Source organism: Lynx rufus, unplaced genomic scaffold, assembly GCF_022079265.1.
Source record: "Lynx rufus isolate CCGP_SWC_20201006 ecotype Redwood Valley unplaced genomic scaffold, mLynRuf1.p SCAF_8, whole genome shotgun sequence".
NCBI classification, from domain to species: Eukaryota; Metazoa; Chordata; class Mammalia; order Carnivora; family Felidae; genus Lynx; species Lynx rufus.
The window spans coordinates 114,685,781-114,708,017 of NW_025814896.1; the positions used below are offsets into that span (position 1 = coordinate 114,685,781).

The 22,237-nt window shown below is 35.9% G+C and overlaps 1 protein-coding gene across 2 annotated transcripts in view; it reads right to left on the minus strand.

Moving 5' to 3' along the window:
* Window positions 1-3,478: 3,478 nt before the first annotated feature.
* The window catches only part of YIPF4 (Yip1 domain family member 4), a 42,419-nt gene continuing 23,660 nt past the window's right edge, over window positions 3,479-22,237 (minus strand). The window contains exons 5-6 of one of the 2 annotated variants that reach the window (XM_047067844.1): window positions 21,577-21,690; window positions 3,479-3,678 (exon numbers count right to left, since the gene is read on the minus strand). In XM_047067844.1, coding sequence (XP_046923800.1) covers window positions 3,652-3,678; window positions 21,577-21,690 — 141 coding nt within the window. In that variant the 3' untranslated portion in view covers window positions 3,479-3,651. Of the gene's footprint in view, window positions 3,679-17,448; window positions 17,849-21,576; window positions 21,691-22,237 lie in introns of those variants that run through there. The other variant, XM_047067843.1, reaches the window with a different exon arrangement.

Genomic DNA, 22,237 nt, shown 5'->3' on the forward strand with positions numbered 1-22,237 from the left:
GGTGTGTTTATGATCTGCCTACAAAATCTTTCCATTCTTTTCAAATAAAAAGCTATTTTTTACTTTCCACTTTAGTATCATATGGTTTTCAATTCTTTCCAAATGAAAAAATATATAGGCTATGTTAGACACTAAAATAAACTATCACAAGTCCTGGGATTCCTGGGACTTGTGACACTCTAAGGAAAAGAATGTTCATGTTCTCTAGCCTCACCTAGGCTTCTAAACTAGCCTTATAATGACAGCAAACACAAATATACTTATTACGTGCCAGACACCGTTATAAGCTCTTTTACATATGTTAAAGCTAAACATTTTTCCACTTTATTGATGTATAATTGATACACAAGAAACTGCACATATTTAATGTATACAATTTGATGAGTTTGCACATACACATATGCCCATGAAACCATTACCATAATCAAGGTAATAAATCAGAATTTTAGACAGAAAAGTTGCAAAAATATACAAAGAGCTCCTCGAAACCATTCACCCAGATTCACCAATTGTTAACATTTTACTGTATTTGCTTCTCTCTACGCCCTCCATAAGTGTGTCTATAATGTGTAATTTTTTTTGTGAACCATTTAAGAGTAAGTTACATTATCATTTTATCTCTATCTCACTAGTGAGTTTTTCCTAAAATCATGGAAATTGTAATTAATGTAATACCATTACCTAATCTGCATTCAGATTTCACCATTTGTCTTAAAAATGTCTCCATCTAAATCTGAAGAAAATCCAAGACTATGTGTACATTCAATTGTCATGCCCCTTTAGCATCCTTTAATCTGGCACAGTTTCTCAGTCTTTCCTGGTAGTAAATGACATTGACATTTTTAAAGAGCACAGGCCAGTTGTGTTGTAGAGTCTCTCAGTTTGGATTTGTTTAGTCTGATTCATTTTAGATTCAGACTATGCAATTTGGCAAGAATACCAGAGAAGTGATGCTCAGTTGTTTGTTTTTGTTTTTGTTTTTGTGATACTGAGTTCTTGTCAATGCTTCAGAAGGCATATGATATTTGTCCCATTATTAGTGATATTATCTTTAACATTGGTTAAGATGGGATCAACCAGATTTCTCCACTGCCAAGTTATTAGTGTACTCGGCACTTAATAGGTATCTTGTGGAAAGATACTGAGACTATGTAAATATTGTTATATATAAATATAAATATTTCTCAAACTTTCATCCACTAGTTTTAGCATCCGTAATTATTACTGTGATTTTCCAATTCTCTCATTTCTTCTTTATGGCTTTCTACTTTAAAAATGAACTTTCTTTTTAGCTATCTATCTATCTATCTATCATCTCTATCATTGCAGCCCTGTTCTTTACTCAACAGGTTATATCCCTTTGGTTTTTATTTTATTTTGTTGTTCAAATTGTTACACATTTGGTCAATGAGAGCTCCTTCAAACAGGTTCCTGTGACTTTTGACATAGCACAAAAAGATGCTCCAGGTTCATCTTGTACTTTCCCTGCCTCAGACCTGGAATCAACCATTTCTTCCAGGACTCTTGGTTTCTTTTTAATAGGGAATGGGATTTAGGAGCCAAAATCCAGATGCTATGTGTGTGCAAAGCTACTGGGCTCTAAGAGCAGACAAATGGGAAATAAACATATTTATATATACATAAGCATACATATACACATACTAACATTTAATCATTATAACCCTATGATATAGTTACTACTTTTATTATTTTCATTTTATAGTTCAAGAAACTGAGGCACAGAAATTAAATAACTTGCCAAAGGTTTCCCAGTTAAGTGATAAGGCTGAGATTGGAACCTGGGTGGTCTGGGTGCAGGCTTACCCTTTTAGCATAAATAAAGATAAAAGTATTCCCAGAATTGAGAAGAAAGGTTATCCTGTATGATCTAAAATTCCTATTGAGTTCTTCAGCTTTAATGTCATATATGTTTTCTTTTTTTTTTTTTTTAATTTTTTTTTTCAACGTTTATTTATTTTTGGGACAGAGAGAGACAGAGCATGAACGGGGGAGGGGCAGAGAGAGAGGGAGACACAGAATCGGAAACAGGCTCCAGGCTCTGAGCCATCAGCCCAGAGCCTGACGCGGGGCTCGAACTCACGGACCGCGAGATCGTGACCTGGCTGAAGTCGGACGCTTAACCGACTGCGCCACCCAGGCGCCCCTCATATATGTTTTCTATATGGGGAAGAAGGAAGTAGGGAATGTACTGCTGACCAAGCAATCAAATCCAAGTATCAGACCTGACACAGAATTTCTTCCTCCCTCAGAAAAGTAAAGGCTTGCAACTGTACCAAACTCACTATGCCTGGTTCTCTCTTCCCCAAGGAAGAGTTCAGTCCTTCAAGGATTTTTCAGGCCCTCATGGAAATAGGCTTCTGGTCAGCCCGCTCACCAATCCTGTAGACGTGCTCAGACTTCATCTCCGGCTAAGCTGAGGCTCCATCTCCTGCTGCTTATTCACTCTTCAAAGTATTCAGGAAAACCAGGAAAATTAGTGTCTTTTTTAAAGTGGAGGATGAAGAGGATTGTGGATTTTTAGATAAGGTGAAAGGAAGTTTATTACTTTAAAATTAATTAGGAAATGTTTCAGGGTGGGATATAGGAAAGTTTTCTTTAATTTTTTTTTAATGTTTATTTAGTTTTGAGAGACAGAGAGAGACAGAGCATGAGTTGGGGAGGGGCAGAGAGAGAGGGGGACACAGAATCGAAGCAGGCTCCAGGCTCCAAGCTGTCAGCACAGAGCCTGATGCGGGGCTCGAACTCACAAACTGCGAGATCATGACCTGAACCGAAGTTGGACGCTCAATCAACTGAGCCACCCAGGCGCCCCATGGGAAAGTTTTTAATACCTATCCAGAGAACATTTGCCTTGCTCATGATTATGTTGCTCTAAAGGGAGCAAAAATATTAGGAATGACTTATAAATAAATGACTTACAAATTTAATTCTGACCAGAAAGCTAGACTTATGTCATGACACTAGCTTGAATTTATCCTTGGAAGATATTGTAATAGCAAAAAGAATAATGTTGAACATACATTAGACACATACTCTTAGTTTTGAGAGCGATAACAGGAATTTTTTTTTTTTAATTCATGTGATACCAAGGCCAAGGATTTTTAAAGGAAATACAAAGGGATAGGGAAGCTTTAAAAATTATATTCTAACAAGAGAAGTGCAAGCAATTCAATTGAGCAAGAAGGGGAGGTGTTCAAAGCAGCCAATGTACCGTGAATGGAGCTGTCAGATAAGCTCAGACAAACCCAAAAGATCAAGAATGAATTTTAAAAAATGTAAGACAACTAGAGGCGCTTGGGTGCCTCAGTCGGTTAAGCATCTGACATCAGTTCAGGTCATGATCTCGCAGTTCATGGGTTCAAGCCCCACATCGGGCCCCGTGCTGACAGCTCAGAGCCTGGAGCCTGTTTCGGATTCTGTGTCTCCCTCTCTTTCTGCCCCTCGCCCGCTCGTGCTCTGTCTCTCTCTCAAAAATAAGTAAACATTAAAAATTTTTTAAAAAATAAAAGTAAGACAAACTCTAAGGATAGTGTGGTAGGGCAGCCAGGCTATGAATGATCTCTGTGTAAACTCATACATACCTGGAAACTTCATATCCTGTAGGTCAGTATGGATATGTTGAATTATTTCCTAAATGTTGCTTGGACAATTGGTTATCTATATGGAAAATAATAAAATTCGGTCGTATTTCACACCATAAACAAAAATAATTAACAGGAGGATTAAATATGGTTTATATAATAGATTTAATTTAGCAAAACAGAAATATGATGTCTCTTGTGCCTGAATGATACACATTAATTTTTTTGACAGAGAGATACAGAGAGAATGTGCAAATGGGGGAGGGGCAGAGGGAGAGGGAGACAGAGCATCTTAAACAGGCTCCATACCCAGCGCGGAGCTCAACTCGGGGTTTGGTCTCACAGGCAGTGTGATCATGACCTGAGTCGAAATCTAAGAGTCGGATGCTTAACAACTGAGCCACCCAGGTGCTTCTACACATTAAATTAACTTCAGAAAGCAACCACGCAGAAAAAGCAAAGGCTAGAGACTCTTAAGAATGGATCCAAATCCAGAGAAGACAGTGCAGTTAGTACATAATGGGAAGTAAAGAGAGCTAGAAGTCTCTTTTTCCTATCTTCTCAAGGGAGGAAAATAACTTCCAAACCATTGAGCTGGACCAATAGTGAAACAAGAAAACTTAAGTTCCTAAATAAGAAACCTTGTACAACAGGAGTGTTAGATGAACGCATAAGCTAGGCCATCACTATGATTCAGCTTCCAAGAAAATAAACCCTATAGCCAAATGCAATGGCAAACTCATAGAGTCAGATGACCAGAGTGAGAGAAATCCCACTGGGTGCCAGTTAGATCACATCCAGGTTTGAGGTACAGTGACGAGCCAAAAAGTACTCAGAAGTGAGCAAAGTTGAGCTTTCAGGTAAACATATTCTGTGACGAGCTGTTCACAAGTATGACGACACACTTACAGAAAACCTTGCATTCCCTGTGTTTTAAAAAGGTAAATATTATAGAACTCTATTTTCTCTCATGTAGGTTTCTAAAAATCAACGAGCACTAAAGTATACTTAGAATAAGATTATACAAGGGGCGCCTGGGTGGCTCAGTCGGTTAAGCATCTGACTTCGGCTCAGGTGACGATCTCACAGCTCATGAGTTCGAGCCCTGCATCAGGCTTTGTGCTGACGGCTCAGAGCCTGGAGCTTGCTTCAGATTCTGTGTCTCCCTCTCTCTCTGCCCCTGCCCCCTTTGCAGTCTGTATCTCAAAAATAATAAATATTAAAAAAAAATTTAAGAATAAGAACATACAATAGTTGGTTATATAAAATGTCCATGTTTTAAGACTATAGGAAAAAAAAGTGTATTGGGCTCTCCAGAGAAACAGAACCAATAAGAAATATATAAATGTATAAATATATATGCTAAGAAATTTATTATAAGAAATTAGCACACATGATTATAGAGGCTGACAAGTCCAAAGATATGCAGGGTAAGTAGGCAAGCTGGAGACCCAAGAGGGCCAATGGCTTAGTCCCAGTCCAAAGGCTGGCAGGCTTGAAACCCAGAAGAGTTGAAACCCAGGAAGAGTCCAAAGGCAGGAAACAACAGACGCCCCAGCTCTCCCAGCTAGAAGGTGGTCAACCAGGAGGAATTCTCTCTTGGGAGGGTGGAGGGTGAAGGTGGGAGGGTTGGAGTGGGATGGGAGGAAGGAGGGTCAGCCTTTTTGTTTTGTTCAGGCCTTCAGGATGCTGTCCACCCACCTTAGGAAAGGCAATCTGTTTTACTTGGTCTACTTATTTAAATATTAATCTCATCCAAAAACATTCTCATAGAAAAAAACCCAAATAATGTTTGATCAAATATCTTTGAGTAAGGCCAAATTTCTAAAAATATTTTCATATTCTGAATGTTTGCTCTGACTTCAAAATTTCTAATGAAGAAAATATACAAGGGTTGGTTGGTATGATTCTCAAATTACCCTTGCAGTTCTAAAACTATAGCCTTCCATCGAAGCCAAAACGAAAATCCAAGTATCATCACAATTCTGAGCTCTTCAGATACTATTTAACTTTCTCAGAAAATTTTACTTTTGTTTGCTATCATAAATTTATGATAATAAATATACAGTTTATTGGGAAAATACGTTAAAGTGATTCATGTATTTATGTCTTTATTGCACCATTTGGAGATATTCAAGTGTAGTGACTTTGTGCCAAATTAAAACATCTGGACATCTTTCTGAACTTTGGCTAAAATTCCAGATTTCTTCCCTAGCATTTCATAGTATTGTCTGTTAAAAATGCAATGAAGTTTTGGGGCGCCTGGGTGGCTCAATTGGTTAAGCGGCCGACTTCAGCTCAGGTCATGATCTCGCGGTCCGGGAGTTCAAGCCCCGCGTCGGGCTCTGTGCTGACAGCTCAGAGCCTGGAGCCTGTTTCAGATTCTGTGTCTCCCTCTCTCTGACCCTCCCCCGTTTATGCTCTGTCTCTCTCCATCTCAAAAACCAATAAACGTTAAAAAAAAAAATAAAAAAAAATGCAATGAAGTTTTTCCACATAGTTCTTACTGGGATCATTTTCCTTGGAACGCCTATAATGATGTTTGGTATTTTCCCCTGGATGTTACCTTCAGCTCCACAGCATCAATGCAAGCCATTAAACTATTTTTAAAATTGTGATATTTTACCTTTTAAGTAAATTGCTAAGACACTCATATGTACCAATTCAAGCTCTGTGGTAATGAATGAAAACTTATTCTTTTTTCAGATGTGTTACAAGTGAGACCATAAATCTAAATTGCAAACTCTGTATAAAAGGTTTACTAAATATTTCATGCCTAAAAATCCTTCTTTGTATTTAACACCAGAGTATTTGGTGTTAACAATATGAATGGTCTTTTCAAAACAGTTTTTCTTGGGGTTCCTAGGTGGCTCAGTTGGATAAGCATCTGACTTCGGCTCTGGTCACGATCTTGCAGTTTGTGAGCTCGAGCCCCACATTGGGCTTTGTGCTGCCAGCACAGACCAGATCCTCTGTCTCCCACTCTTTTTGACCCTCCCCCACTCACTCTCTCTCTCAAAAATAAACAAACATAAAAAAATAACTTTTCTTTGATCAATTGAAACTCTCAGGTGAGGGGCACTTGGGTGGCTCAGTCGGCTAAGTGTCCAATGTCAGCTCAGGTCATGATCTTAAGGTTCGTGGGTTCGAGCCCCACGTCGGGCTCTGTGCTGACAGCTCAGAGCCTGGAGCCTGCATCGGATTCTGTGTCTCCCACTCTCTCTGCTCCTCCCCCACTCATACTTCATCTCTCTCTCTCTCTCTCTCAAAAATAAACATTAAAAAAAAAAAACCTCTCAGGTGAAATTTTTAGAGTTTTTTTTTGGGTGAAAATGATAGATCTTTTAACCTCCTCAATGATGATTGCAAAGCTTTGAGTTATGAGCTTTAAGTGAATATGACTGCTTCCTGGATGAAATATGAGTTTAGCACTTTCAACTTTCAACACTACATTTTTGATCCCTGTTTGCATTCAACATTCACATCTGCTGTAATAAGTCATGTTTTCATTTCAGAAGTGAAAATCACATGTTTTATTTTATATTAATTTTTGCACAGTATCAAAATACATTTCAGGATGTTTCAAGAAATGTTCCAAGCTAGAGTTCATTATCATATTCTTCCACAGTTTTAGAACATGAACATTTATGACATTTAAAAGGAATGTTAAGAAGCTTACCAACATTTTGCTGACACTTCATTCTGGGTGGGGTTTTTTTCTCTCCAATTTACAAGGTTTAATTAAAATACAATATCCTTATAGCAAGGTGTATCAAGTATACAGCTTGATACATTTTCACAAACTGAACACGCCCATAAAATTAGCACCCACATTAAGAAAGAGAAGGTGGGGCGCCTGGGTGGCGCAGTCGGTTAAGCGTCTGACTTCAGCCAGGTCACGATCTCGCGGTCCGTGAGTTCGAGCCCCGCGTCGGGCTCTGGGCTGATGGCTCGGAGCCTGGAGCCTGTTTCCGATTCTGTGTCTCCCTCTCTCTCTGCCCCTCCCCCGTTCATGCTCTGTCTCTCTCTGTCCCAAAAATAAATAAAAACGTTGAAAAAAAAAATTAAAAAAAAAAAAAAAAGAAAGAGAAGGTAACAGCATCCTAGATGCCCCAATCCCAAACCCTCTTTCAGTTACTTCCTTCCCACTCAAGAGTAACAAACATCCCGTTTTTTGTACTTTACATAAATAGAACCATGAAGTATGTATTACTTTGTGTCTGCTTCTTTTGCTCATTCAGTTTTTGAGATCATCCATACTTTTACATGTAGTTACAGATCTTTCAATCTAATTATATTCAACTGTGTGAGACTGCCTTAATTGGTCTGTTTGGGTTGTTTACAGTTTGGAACACTATTAATGGTGCTGCTATGAATATTCACTGTTCTGACCAACACAGTAGCTAATAACCACAGGTGACTCTTTAAGTTTAAATAAAATTAAGTTGAAAATCAGGGGAGCCTGGCTGGTTCAGTTGGTAGAGCATGCAACACTTAATCTAGGGGTTTTGAGTTCAAGCCCTATGTTGGGCATAGAGCTTACTAAAAAAACCCATCACTTTCTCAGTTGCATTAATCACATTCCAACTACTCAAAAGCCACATAGCTAGTAGCTACTGCAGGGACAACACAGAATATTAGACTCCTTCCATCACTGCAGAAAGTTTCATTGCACAGTACTGAATTTATGTGTGTGTGAGCATATAGAATTGCTGGGTCGTAGGGCATGCACATGTTCTGCATTGACAGATAACAGATAGGGTCAAACAGCTTTGGGGTATATCCATTTTTAATATTTTGTTATAAATTCTCCTATTTTAAAATACTAAAACACTATTATTACTTTTCACCCAAGAATTGCAATGTACTAAAAATAAAACAACAACAAAAAAAACTATTTAGAAGTAGCAACTGTTAGGACATGGAATGTTTCATAGGTAATGCACAACGCAGCCACATTATTTACCATGACACAGGATAAGCTAACAGATGTTGGAAATGTTTCTCATATGTAATTACAACAAAAGGTTCATTACCAATGAATGTCACAACAGAAAAAATCTTATCAGAATTTACATAATTAACTTCATTGCTAATGCAGTTACAGTATTACTATTTACCAGTTGCATTTCAATATTTTAACAATTCAGACAGCCATGTTCCTGTCTATCAGTTAAATCAGATCTGCTCATAGTCTCAATCAACACCAGATATTACCAACCTTTTTAAGGTTTGGCAATCTGAGGGGCCAATGTTGTTGTTTAAACTGCATTTAATCACAAATCAATTTGTGCATTTATACATATATTCATTGGCCTTTTAAAAAAAAATCATCTCTCCCTTATATCCCTTGCCCATTTTAAATATCAATTTATATTCTTTTACTATTATATATTACATAACACGATTGACCATGTATATCCTTTGCCCATTTTAAATTACTAATTTATAAATGTTCTTTTTATATTAAGGAAATTAGTCCTCTGCCTATATAAGTCTTACATATATTTCTTAATTCATAGTTTATCTTTTCCTATAGAATCATTTTAAATGGTAAGTAGTCAACATTCTTAATTTCTTCCTTTTTGGCTTGCGTCTTATGCCATACTTTGAAAGCCCCAACTTCTCAAGGAATATATGAAAAATTAATTCCTGCTTTTTTTCTGGCTTTTGTTTTTAAAATATTTGATATATCTGTAATTTACTTTGGTATAAAAAGTGAGATGCAGATTCAGCTTTATATTTTTCCAAGTGGCCTGACATGTCTTTGTAAGACACTGCTCGTTACCCACCTGGTATCCATTCTCCCTTACTAACAGAACTGTTACTTTGTTTAAGGCAGAGACATATCCAGGTTAATACACTTTCCTAAACTCTTGCAGCAAGGGATGACCAAGTGATTCAGTTCTGTCCCAAGATACAAGGTGGTGAAGTCACAGAATGCAACTTTAAAAAAAAGGCAACTTTGACTTGACATGTTCCTTTTGGCCTCTTGACTTTCACCTTTCTTTCTGCTAGGAATCTAGCAATGAAATGAAAGCCACACACTTAAAAGGGCAGAGTAAAAAGATAAAAGGAGTCTCTGAGTCCTCAATGACATTAAGTTGCCATATTTGTCCTGGATTATATACCCTTGGATTTCTTATCATGTGAGAAATATAAACTCATATTTAGTGAAGTCATTGATCATAGGGTTGCTTCTTGTAACCAAATGTTTTTTATCTGATGCAGTATCACCTCTTATTTAGTAATTCATCTTTAAGTGTTTCTTTTTTTATTGTTGTTGTTGTTTTGATTTTTGTTAGTTATCTATACACCCAACATGGGGCTTGAACTCACAACTCCAAGATTGAGTCATATGCTCTTCCAAATGAGTCAACCAGGTGCCCCAATAATTCATCTTTTTTTTAATCAATTTAACATGCCACCTTTATCATGTACTAATCTCATATATAATTGGGTATATTTCTGGAAACTCTCCTTTTTCATTGATCTAAATGACTTCAGTATTATCAATAGCTAATATATTAGCTAATGTGTACCAAGTACGAGGACAATCCAAAGGACAACAGCCCTTTGAGCCTTTATTATTTAATATTAATGTGCAATACTTGAAAGCCTAAAACTAACATTGACTTTAAAAAGCGGAGGGGCGCCTGGGTGGTTCAGTTGGTTGAGTGACCAACTTTGGCTCAGGTCATGATCTCATGGTTTGCGGGTTCGAGCCCCACGTCGGGCTCGGTGCTAACAGCTCGGAGCCTGGAGCTTGCTTCTGATTCTGTGTCTCCCTCTCTCTCTGTCCCTCCCCTGCTCATGTTCTGTCTCTGTCTCAGAAATAAATAAATATAAAAAAAAAAATAAAAAAAATAAAAAGTGGAATAGGAAGAATTAAAAGGGAAAGCAAAGGAAAGATGTTTCCATTATTTATACAATGGACTATGATAAAAAAAAAGACAACTATACCTAAGTTGTTGAGTGGCAACACTGATATTCCAGATCATAATGAAAAGAACACTAGTTTGAAGTTTGGAGACTTAAAAAAAATTTTTTTTTAATGTTTATTTATTTCTGAGATAGAGCATGAATGGGGGAGAGTTGGAGAGGGAGACACAGAATCGGAAGCAGGCTCCAGGCTCTGAGCTGTCAGCACAGAGCCCGATGCGGGGCTCGAACTCACGGACCGTGAGATCATGACCTGAGCCGAAGTCGAATGCTTAACCGACTGAGCCACCCAGGTGCCCCACTTTTCTTTTCTTTTAATATTTATTTATTTTTTTGGAGAGTGCAAGCAGGGGAGGGGCAGAGAGAGGGGTACAGAGGATCTGAAGCTGGCTCTGTGCTAACAGGCGACAGCAGCGAGCCTGATGCAGGGCTCGAAATCAGGAACTGGGAGATCATGACCTGAGCCAGAGTTGGACACTCAACTGACTGAGCCACCAGGTGCCCCTGGAGACTTAAACTCTTAACTGTGTGGGTGAACAGTGTTATTTTATTATTAAATCTTTTTAAGTTTATTTATTTATATTTTGAGAGGGCGCAAGCTCGAGTGAGGGAAGGGCAGAGAGAGAAGGAGAGAGAGAGAGAGAGAGAGAGAGAGAGAGAGAGAGAGAGAGAGAGAGAGAGAGAATGAATCTTGAGCAGGCTCTACGATGTCAGCATAGAGCCCCATAGGTTTGCGGGGTTCAAACCTATGAACTGTGAGATCATGCCCTGAGCCAAAATCAAGAGGTGGATGTTTAATTGACTGAGCCGCCCAAGCACCCACAACAGGGTTATTTTAGACAATCCTTTCTTAGGCCTAATTTCCTCATCTGTATGAGAAATGATTATACTCATTAGATCATCTCTAAGGTCTTGCCTAACTTCAACTAAACTTCAACACTCTGAAAGACTAATGCTAAGGCTGCTGGTTTTGAAATTCACTGGCTTTGGATTTGAATTCAGGACTCAATGACCAGGTTCATGTATTCATTCAAAAAAACTGGGATACACTGATGAACATGTCAGAAAATGTCCTTGTCCCAAGGGAGCTTGCATTATAGTGGAGGAATAACAGTAATAAAAAAGATGAAAAATGATAATTTACCTATGTTAGATACATAACCTGTTTAGAACAATTAAAAAAAGATTTTAAGGGGAGCCTGACTGGCTCAGTTAGTTAAGCATCCAACTCTTGATCTCAGCTCAGGTCTTGATCTCAGGGTCATGAGTTCAAGCTCTGCAATGGGCTCCAGCCTGGGTGTGGAGTCTACTTAAAAAAAAAAATTAAGACTACATTATAACACACATATAGAAAAAAACATAAAACATACAGCTTAATGACTTAATAAAAACCAAACATCCATGAAAGTCCTTCTTATGACTCTTTCCAAATACAACCCTTCTCCCTTCCCATTAAGGGTAACCACTAACCTTTTTTTTAACGTTTATATATTCTCGAAAGAGATAGACAGAGACAGAGTGTGAGTGGGAGAGGGTCAGAGAGACAGGGAGACACAGAATCTGAAGCAGGTTCCAGGCTCTGAGCTGTCAGCACAGAGCCTGACGTGGGGCTCAAACTCACAAACTGTGAGGTCATGACCTGAGCCGAAGTCGGACTCTTAACTGACTGAGCCACCCAGGCGCCCCAACCACTAACCTTTTATGGTGGTCACTTTCTTGTTTTTTATAAACATGACTTTGTCAATTGGATTGTGGTAGTGGTTGTAAAACTAGACAAACTTAATAAAAATTATCAAACTGTATACCAATGATGGATGAACTGTGTGGCATGTAATATACATCATTAAAGCTGTTTAAAAAAAAACTTTGCACCTCAATATGTATCTCTAAACACCATCACTTAATTTTGCCTGTGTTTGAACTTCACACAAAGGGAGCAACACAGTATAAGTTCTTTGGTGTCTGCTTTGTTCACTCATAATACTTGTGTAATTCTCCATGTTCTTACACGTGGCTCCAGTCATTCATTTTCATTGGATAACACTCCACTGTGTTATACCTATTTACCCATTCTGTGTTGATGGACATGCTGATTCCAATTTTTGGCTACTGCGTACCATGCACATGTCTCTTGTGGCATATGAACATGCATTTCTGCTGGGGAAAATCAAAAATAGAATTGCATATCTTGGCTTTTCGTATTAAAAGCATGTTTCTGGTACTGTACTTCTAAACAAGAGCCCTGACAAAGAAAACATGGCTTGGAATGTCAGGTACGGACTAATGCCAACTTAACCTGTTCAATTTCATAACCTACTAAACTTCAGCCAAATGGGTTTTCATATCCTTCTACACACCCACTATTTCCTCTGTCTGGATAGTCTTCCCTCCCACCTCTGCCTAGTTAACTTTTACTTACTCCTAAGATTATACCTTAAGCATCACTGCCTAAGGGAAGGCTTTTCTCATCTAATTCTTCTATTATACATTCTCTTGCTACCACAGACCTACAGTTCTTATTTCTCTATTTGTTGCAATTGTTTTACAATTTGTGAAACTCTCTCTCCAAAAATACTGGCTCATTAAAGTTAGGGTGTGCATGTGTGGTTTTTGCATACCACTGTATCCTTGTACCTACCACAGTACCCAGCACATACAGAGGGGGCAATAAATACCTGATTGATATCTATTATCTCTTCATATTCAGGGTACCCAATTCAAATGCCATTTCTTTTGAATGTTTCATTCTTGGGACCACCACCAGTACCATCCTTTGAAAATAAATTTTTATTAGGCAAAAGATTTTCCTAAGTCCCATGGGGCAAAGAAGATTGAATATGAGGGACTTAGCACCTAGGCCCATCATCATGAATAAGAGTAAGAGAAAATAATTCTGTATAAGGATTACAAAACATATGGAGTCTTTCCTTATCAAATGGTGCATCCTATTTAAGTAATACTTCACATAGCAACTGATTAATACCACAAAAGTGAGTAGGGTCATTATAAAATCAAGCAAAAATACATAATTTCAATCATTTACCTTCAACAACGAGGACTTATTATGTGAATAGCAGCAATCCACTTGTATTTGATAAAAATTGCTCAGTGGCAACTATTATAGAAAAACCAAGGTATCTGTTCTCGATAAACCTAATTTACTTATATTCCGAGTGTTAAGAAAATTATTACAAATAGCAAAGTTTACTTCTCTACTATACTAATAACCTTCACATGCTCTAATTACAAGTTCAAAATACTTTATAAAAATATTTTTTCATACCAATATCTAACTTTTAAAAAATCTCAGTGATAGCACAAATATACCACTGAACTAGCTACACGGGATGTTTAAGGAATTTTTTTCAAGCACTTGCAAACTACACATATCTTCAAAGTAAAAACGCATGGATATTTTGCATAAAACAAGAAAAGCTGAAACTACGGTTACTACCAACACAAAAATGAAAAATTGGGTATTATTTTACTGATGCCATCTTAATCATCCTGACATTCTTTCCTTTAATTAACCTCCAAGATGCAACCTCAGCATATCAAAAGAATTTCAAATGAGAAATCTAACCTTAAGCTTCATGCTTAATAATATGCCTTCAACAGGGAATATTCTCATTTCTGAATTTCAGACCACTACACTCCATAGAGAAAAGGTAGGGTCTAAAATGTATACCAGTTTGTTACAAAGAAAATATAATCACAAGTGGAACTTTCTTCAGAAGATATCATGATTTGAAGTTCAGAGATAGAAGACTGTCTAACATTATTAAGGTCAAAATCTTATTTTGGGATTTATTTACAAAGTGGCAACAGATTCTCAAACATACAGACTACTGTTAGGAAAGTACACAAATGAGAAATAAAGCATCTGTAATTGAGTTTCTAAAGGGAAATTAAAATGTAGTGAAAGGGAAGATGTTAACACAAGGGTTCCCTTCAAGAACCATTTATGAAAGGTGGTGACAAAACACTATTATTTTGGGGCGCCTGGGTAGCTCAGTCGGTTAAGTGTCTCACTTCAGCTCAGGTCATGATCTCACAGTCTGTGAGTTCGAGCCCCGTGTCAGTCTCTGTGCTGAAGGCTCAGAGCCCGGAGCCTGCTTCAGATTCTGTGTCTCCCTCTCTCTCTGCCCCTCCCCTGCTCATGCTCTGTCTCAAAAAAATAAATAAATAAAATAAAATAACACTATTATTTTATGTTATCAGAGCAGAGAATCGCTGAGGGTGATTTTTAGTTCTATCAAGACTTATTTCAGACTGCCATGCCATGCAACCAGAAAGAATTATATTAATACAAGCCTATGACGTGTATTGTCATCCTTTGCTGCAAAGAACAAAACAACAAACCCAACTTGTTCACTATAAAAAAAGAAGAAAAAAAAAAAAGAATTGCATGGAAGACATTATAACAAAACTTAAAAATGTGTCACAATTTCCTAAAGCCTAAAACTGGCTAAAATATGCATAAAAATGTAAAAGATAAATAAATAACAATCATCTTAAAATATTCAATTAGTTTTACTCAATATGAAAAATACTCTGTTTTTATTAGGTTGTAGAAGCATTATTTTATTCAATGTTTAAGTACAATGTAATTTTAAAAAATAAATTGACTGAATTTTAAACAATAAACAAAAATATCTACCTCATTATTTTCAGTCAATGCGAATTTTCACTAATTTAGAACTCTATATTAGCATTTTAATATTTGGGGAATTTTTTGGAAACACACACCATTATATAAAACTGTCTTATAGACCTTGGAAATAAGCAAGTTTAATAATGGTTCATAAAACTTTACAAATCTTCCTAAACTGTTTTCTAATACAATGAAAATTATAAAGAGATTTTGATTTTTAATCCAAATTTCAATTATTTTACAATCAATTTGAAATATAAGTAAATATAATTTACTCATAATTCTCCTCTTAACATTCATCACAATTGCTACAACTGAAAACACACACGCGTGCACACACACAACTAGAAGAGACTATCTGGCGAGTTCTGTTTTAAAAATACTAATGAACTAATAATTAAGTTGGAATCATGATTTAAAATCAGTATGACTTAGAAAATATTATATAAAAATTCAAGGAAAGGACATTATCACGGTCAGCTTATCATTGTTAGCAGTAATGTCTCTTGTACAAATTTACAAATTACATTTCCAAACTGACAATCTGTTTTAACTACTTTGCTCATTAGCCCATGAGTATGTTGGTTGACCTTGAAACATGATAAATAGTACCTACATATACCCTAAAGAGCGGAAGTTCTCATGATTAAATGTTGTTATTTTTAAACACCTTTTTAGAACATCAATACCTCATTTTATCTTCATCATTAGGGAATAAACACAATACAATATGTAAACTTTTCATTCACATCTTAAAGAACTGATAGGTTAAAAAAATTAAACCAGTTTTTGATAGAATGGGTCCCAAAATGGTTTAATGTACTGCTTAGTAAAATTCTACCCCCTGGGACCAACCCCCAAACTTCTTGGGGGAAGATTCAGGGTCAACACTATGAATATCAAATATAATAATTGACTGTAACAAAGTAGTGACCTCAGGAATTTCTTATGTGTGACAAATGTTTATTTTACAGTTGCTACTTCTGTAGCTATTGATCCTTCCTCACAACTTCGTATTATTTTAGGTTCCAGAAATTCTGTCCCTCTGGTGCTTCAATCTATTGTCCTAAGCTTGTTTTTAAAAATTAGCATATGTAATCTTCACATTATTCTGGCTCAAAGATAGCTCCACCCTTTTCCTGTAGCTTAAAATAAATTTTTCCTTTTTTTTTTTTCCCTTTCTTTTTTAGTGAAAGGAGGAGAGATGGGTTTGGTACTTTGAAGACTTCAGAGTTGCTAGATATTTCCTGATGCATAAAGTTGTTAAAGGAATGGTATCATATTGAGGACAGCAGTTAACTCTTCCAGCTGAGACCAGAAAGGATAATATAATTTGCTGATAGTTACCAGGCATTTGCTGTTTTATGGACATAAATAAAATATTTAATCTACTTTACAAAGTTATATTAACTAAAGTATACACCAGGGTATATGAAATAATTTGCAACAAAAATTTCACTAAAATTTCTTAATATTTCCCTTAGCAAATACTGTACATTTGTTAGAGTACCTGATGCTTGTTTAGTAATACAGGACAAGGTGTTATAAAACAAAACACACAGCTGGGAAGCATTTTATTTTTTTCTACTTCATATAACATTATTCAAGACCACAAGATTTTAAAGGTCTCTTTCCAGCAACTTTTATGACTTAGGAGTACCACTTAAAAATATTTCTGATGCTATAAATATTACTATTTCTCTACATATTGACAATTTTAATAATGCCATATCCATTATACCTCCTGCTCCTTTGGTCAGAAAGATAAACATAAACTGAAATCAGATATTTAGGCATTCAAAAATAGTTTTTCAAAGCATACCCAAGCAAACCAAATCTACAGCAGCAACTGTTAAAAAATTAGTTTTAGTTGTTATTACGACTCTTAACAAGGACATACTGAAGCATGTATGAGATTTTTAAAATTATACACAATTTAAAAAACAAATCTGAATTTATAAATAAAAGATTAATGGCCAAATTAAAGAAAGGTTAAGCATCAGATTGAAAATATCTCAATTTTTAGGCTATTCAGAAATATATTTTGTGAATAAAAAGAATAATTTCATAAATATATACGTATAAATATAAATATATATCTACAGGATCTGCAATGCAGGAGAAAACCCTTTAAAGAAAAAATTGCGCTTTTAGATTATTAGGATGCTGCCATATTTACCCTTTGAATGAAATATAATTACCATTCCAGGTGCTTTTGGCACAAGTTTTTAGGTGAATATTGACACAATCTTAAAAACACAATGCTTTTAAATTTTATTCACTGGAATATGAAGAATCAAACAGAATTCGGAATTCTGACCAAAAAAAATCCAGATAACTGCAAATAATTAAATACAAAAAAATGTTGTTTTAAAAAGACTTTCAACCTGCCTTTACATGTGGAACATGTAAAATTTTACCAGCAACAGGATTTCTTCAATCCCCTTAGCAAGAGTTCCCAGCCTACACACACAAATGTAACATGTCTTTTTCTACTCATATATGACTTAGATCACACCCCAGTATATAAGGACAAAAAATAAATGTATAGTAAAAAGATTGGATAAATCAGGAGAGGCTTTTTGGTCTTGAATTCTTCACCCACTAACAATGAAGCAGCACTGTAGGCAGCCCAAAACACACCAAACAGCTTTAAAAAAACAAACAAAAAAGACAAAAGGCAGCATATTAGCAAGTCAATTAACATTCTGGGTATCAGACAGTAAAATAACATTCACAATAGTTTCTTAAAACAACCCTGACAACCAATTGTGGTAAACAGTAAAACTTAATGTTTAAGATTATTATTAAGAATGTTTATCCTTGCTTTGTTCCTTGACGTATGCAAATGAAGTCTTTTGTTATCACACTTGTCTAATCCTAGGAATGACTCGGAGTGCCTATTAAAAAGAGAATCCGGGGATTCACTCTAGCTTGCTAAATCAAAATCTCGTCAGGGAAGGGTTTTGTTAATTAGTCTTTTTAACAGTGTCCCTGGTGATTTAAGATAAGGCAAGTTTTGGCTAACTGAAAAAAATTTGGCCAACTGAAAGAAACGTGCTGAAAGAAAATTAATTTCATTATAAAGTAAACTTTTTCCTGTTTTTTCTTCTAAGAAGTAGTAAAACAGACTAAGCGAAAATTTTACACAATGTTTATGAAATAGAACAGCATTTTCCCAGAAATAGGTAAAAGTATGGGGTTAAATAAAAAGGAGAAAAAAAGTAACAGTTTGGTCAAGAGTTTAATACAATGTACTGTGGTTTTCAGATTATACGTGTACCAAATTTTAAGTTATTTCCACTGGAAACTTACAGAACACTTACTGATGTAGTTGCAAACGGCATTTTATAGAATAAAATTAAAGGAAGAACTTCAAGGGTAGAAATCAGAGAAACTATGACAGAAAAGGACTTGGCACAGGGCAGGATATCTCAACCTTGTACTACTGACATTTTGGAGCTGGATAATTGTTATGGGAAGCTGTCCTGTGCATGACAGGATTTTTAGCAGAATCCCTGCCCTCGACCCATGACATACTAGTAAGATTCCACTCCCAACATCGTTTGTGACACCCCATATGTCTCCAGACATTGCCAAATGTCCTTGGGAGGCAAAATCGTCCTTGAGAACCACTGGTAGAGAGGTCAAAAATAAATACCGACAGCCTGAAAATGTATTTGAGATGGTCCGGTTTTCTACTGTTCTTTTTAAACTAAAACAAAAAGCTACAAAATATTTTAGACTTTCAGAAAAGTATAGGGAAATATATGAAATAAGATTATGATCAAATTGCATTTGTATGTCATACATTTTTTTTTGTTATAAGTAAATAGTTAAAGATTGCTAAGAATTACAGAGATTTAATGTTAAAAAAATAATGCTTGTAGATTAAACTGTATTCTAATGAGCTTTAAATGATAAGAGTTTTGCAACATATTTCTCCATAAATCTTGGACTTGGAAACAAACATACAATGGCTCACTACAAACAGAAGATTAAACAATTAGGAAAAAAAACTGGGGAAAGAAAAATCTGAAGTTTAAAACAATTGTATCCTAAAATATTAATGACAAAAGACTTTCTGGTTCATAATAATACATTCATAAATTGCATAAAGAATGCTAAACACCAACTTTCAATTGAACTTGATTACTAAAAGTGACCAGAAGACACACAGTTTTAGCAATTTTGGGAGTAGTCTTAGAAGTATTCAAACAGGCTTTAACCCAAGTTAAAACAACACACAAACAAGAAAGATCCTGAATGATTCAGTAAAGTGGTACGTTCACTAAAGCTAGATAATTACATGTCAGCAATGGGGCTAGCTTCTGTACTGTAAGACTTTTAAATTAAGTGCTGATAATGCCAATTAAAAAAAAAAGATTTCAGGATTAGAAGGCAGAGAGAAGAATGATCTGGTACTTGGTCTCTAAAGTGATCAAGTAGTTCTAATATACAAAGATGTTCTCAAAATATTCTTTTATAATATTTGTAATAACAACTACTAATTGAGTGTCTTCTCTGTGCCAAGCATAAATACTTTACCATTTTGATAATGAACCCTAAAAAACAGTTGTCAACATTCCCAATTTGCAGAGGAGGATAAGAAAAGGTATCGCCCCAAGCGGGTAGCAAATAAGTGGAAGAACCAGAATTCGAATTTAGAACTAATTGGTTCCAAAATCTCTACTCTTCTCAATACCTAATACTTATATCTCATTATTACCCTGTAGTTAACCAATTCTAAAAGGAATCTTTTCTCCCATATATTAGAATTAGTAAGGGACTTTAAATAAAACCAAATGTCATAAAAATTAATTGGCTGTACTTAAAAACAAATACTTTAATGTGAAGGCTACATAATGGCAGTTCTGAAAGTGGTAGTCTTAAGAAGTGCTGTATTTTTGGGGCACCTGGGTGGCTCAGTCAGTTAAGTGTCTGACTTCGGCTCAGGTCACGATCTCACGGTTCATTGAATTCAAGCCCCGCAACAGGCTCTGTGCTGACAGCAAGGAGACTGGAGCCCACTTCAAGTGGCTCTCTGCCCCTCCTCCGCCCCTGCTCACATTCTCTCAAAAATAAACATTAAAAAAAAAGAAAAAAGTTCTATATTTTCTCATAAAGAAATAAAATTACATTCATTGTGTAATATAAATCCATGTGCTAAGCATTTATTTCCCCAAGTTATTCAAAATTTAGGTTATCTTACTACTTATTAATACTTAATATTATCAGTAAATGTTTAAGATGCATTTATGTTAATGTAAAGTTAACACAGCATAAAGAAGTGCTGATCTCTGCAACATAGAAAAGCCAATTTATTACAACCATGTCTTTCATATTTGATAAGGGAGTTATTATTCAAATAGGAGTACCAGTTATTAAATAAATGTCTGGTAAAATCTTAAATATAAGTCAGCCACAAAATCTAAGTCCTATGAAGTTGTATTATAAACACAGAGAAGAGCCATTTGCAGCTACGGGGATGGAACTAGAGGGTATTATGCGAAGTAAAATTAGTCAGAGAAACACAAATATCGTATGACCTCACTCATATGAGGAATTTAAGATACAAAACAGATGAGCATAAGGGAAGGGAAGCAAAAATAATATAAAAACAGGGAGGGACACAAAACATAAAAGACTCAAATACAGAGAACAGAGGGTTGCTGGAGGGATTGCAGGAGAGAGGATGGTCTAAATTGGTAAGGGGCATTAAGGAATCTACTCCTGAAATCATTGTTGCACCATATGCTAACTAACTTGGATGTAAATTAAACAATAAATAAATTAAAAATAAATAAAAATAAATGTTATAGAAAAGACCAAAAACAAACAAACAAACAAACAAACAAACAAACAAACACAGAGAAGAAAAATTCAACATTAAAAAATTTATCTGAGGGGTGCCTGGGTGGCTTGGTCGGTTAAGCGTCTGACTTCAGCTCAGGTTATGATCTCACGGTCCGTGAGTTCGAGCCCCGCATCGGGCTCTGTGCTGACAGCTCAGAGCCTGGAGTCTGTTTCAGATTCTGTGTCTCCCTCTCTCTCTGCCCCTCCCCTGTTCATGCTCTGTCTCTCTCTGTCTCAAAAATAAATAAACGTTAAAAAAAAATTTTTTTTTAAATAAAAAATTTATCTGAGTGTAATATCCTGTACCCTGATTTGCTCTTTGTTCTTTACTCCTCTCTAGACATACATTATAATTTCTGGTGATTAAAATGAGAAAATAAAAGAAACACAATCAATGACTAAGATCACTGTTCCAAACACTTACAAATGTTTGATAGGTACAGACTACAATATTCTGAGGCAGAGAACTAGTATACTTTTGTTATTGGAAAATAGTTAATTTTTATGATATACACTACTTACTTTTATAAGTGTAGATACCACTTCAAATGATCCAACCACCAAAAGTATAGGGGCTATAACAATGAGAGGAAGTAGTGAATATCCTATAACTCCAAGAACTTGGCCATATGCAACCTGTGAATTTTCAAAATTTTAAATAAATATCATAGAAATCAAGGTAAATTATTTTAATTACTATTGAACATCACATATTTATTATTGTACTTTCATAAATGTGAGATTTAAGAAGAAATCAACAAGTATCAGGGCATCTGGGTGGTTCAGTCGGTTGAGCACCTGACTCTTGATTTCCGCTCAGGTCATAATCCCAGAGTCATGGGATCACTCCCTACACTGGGCTCTGCGCTGAATGTGGAGGCTGCTTAGGAATCTCTCTCTCTCTCTCTCTCTCTCTCTCTCTCTCTCTCTCTCTCATTCTTCTCTCTTCTCTCTCTCTCTCTCTCCCTGCCCCCAACCCTTTCCTCCCCAGCTCGTGCTCTCTCTCTAAAAAGATAAATCTTAAAAAAAAAAAAGAAATCATGAAGTATCATATGCCTTATATTTCAAATTATCATATAACCCGCTATGTTCCTACAGTCTTATCAATCTACTACTGTTTCAATTATCATCAATTTTCTGATACCCAAATCTACATTTCCAGCCTTCTCTCTTTTGAGACTTA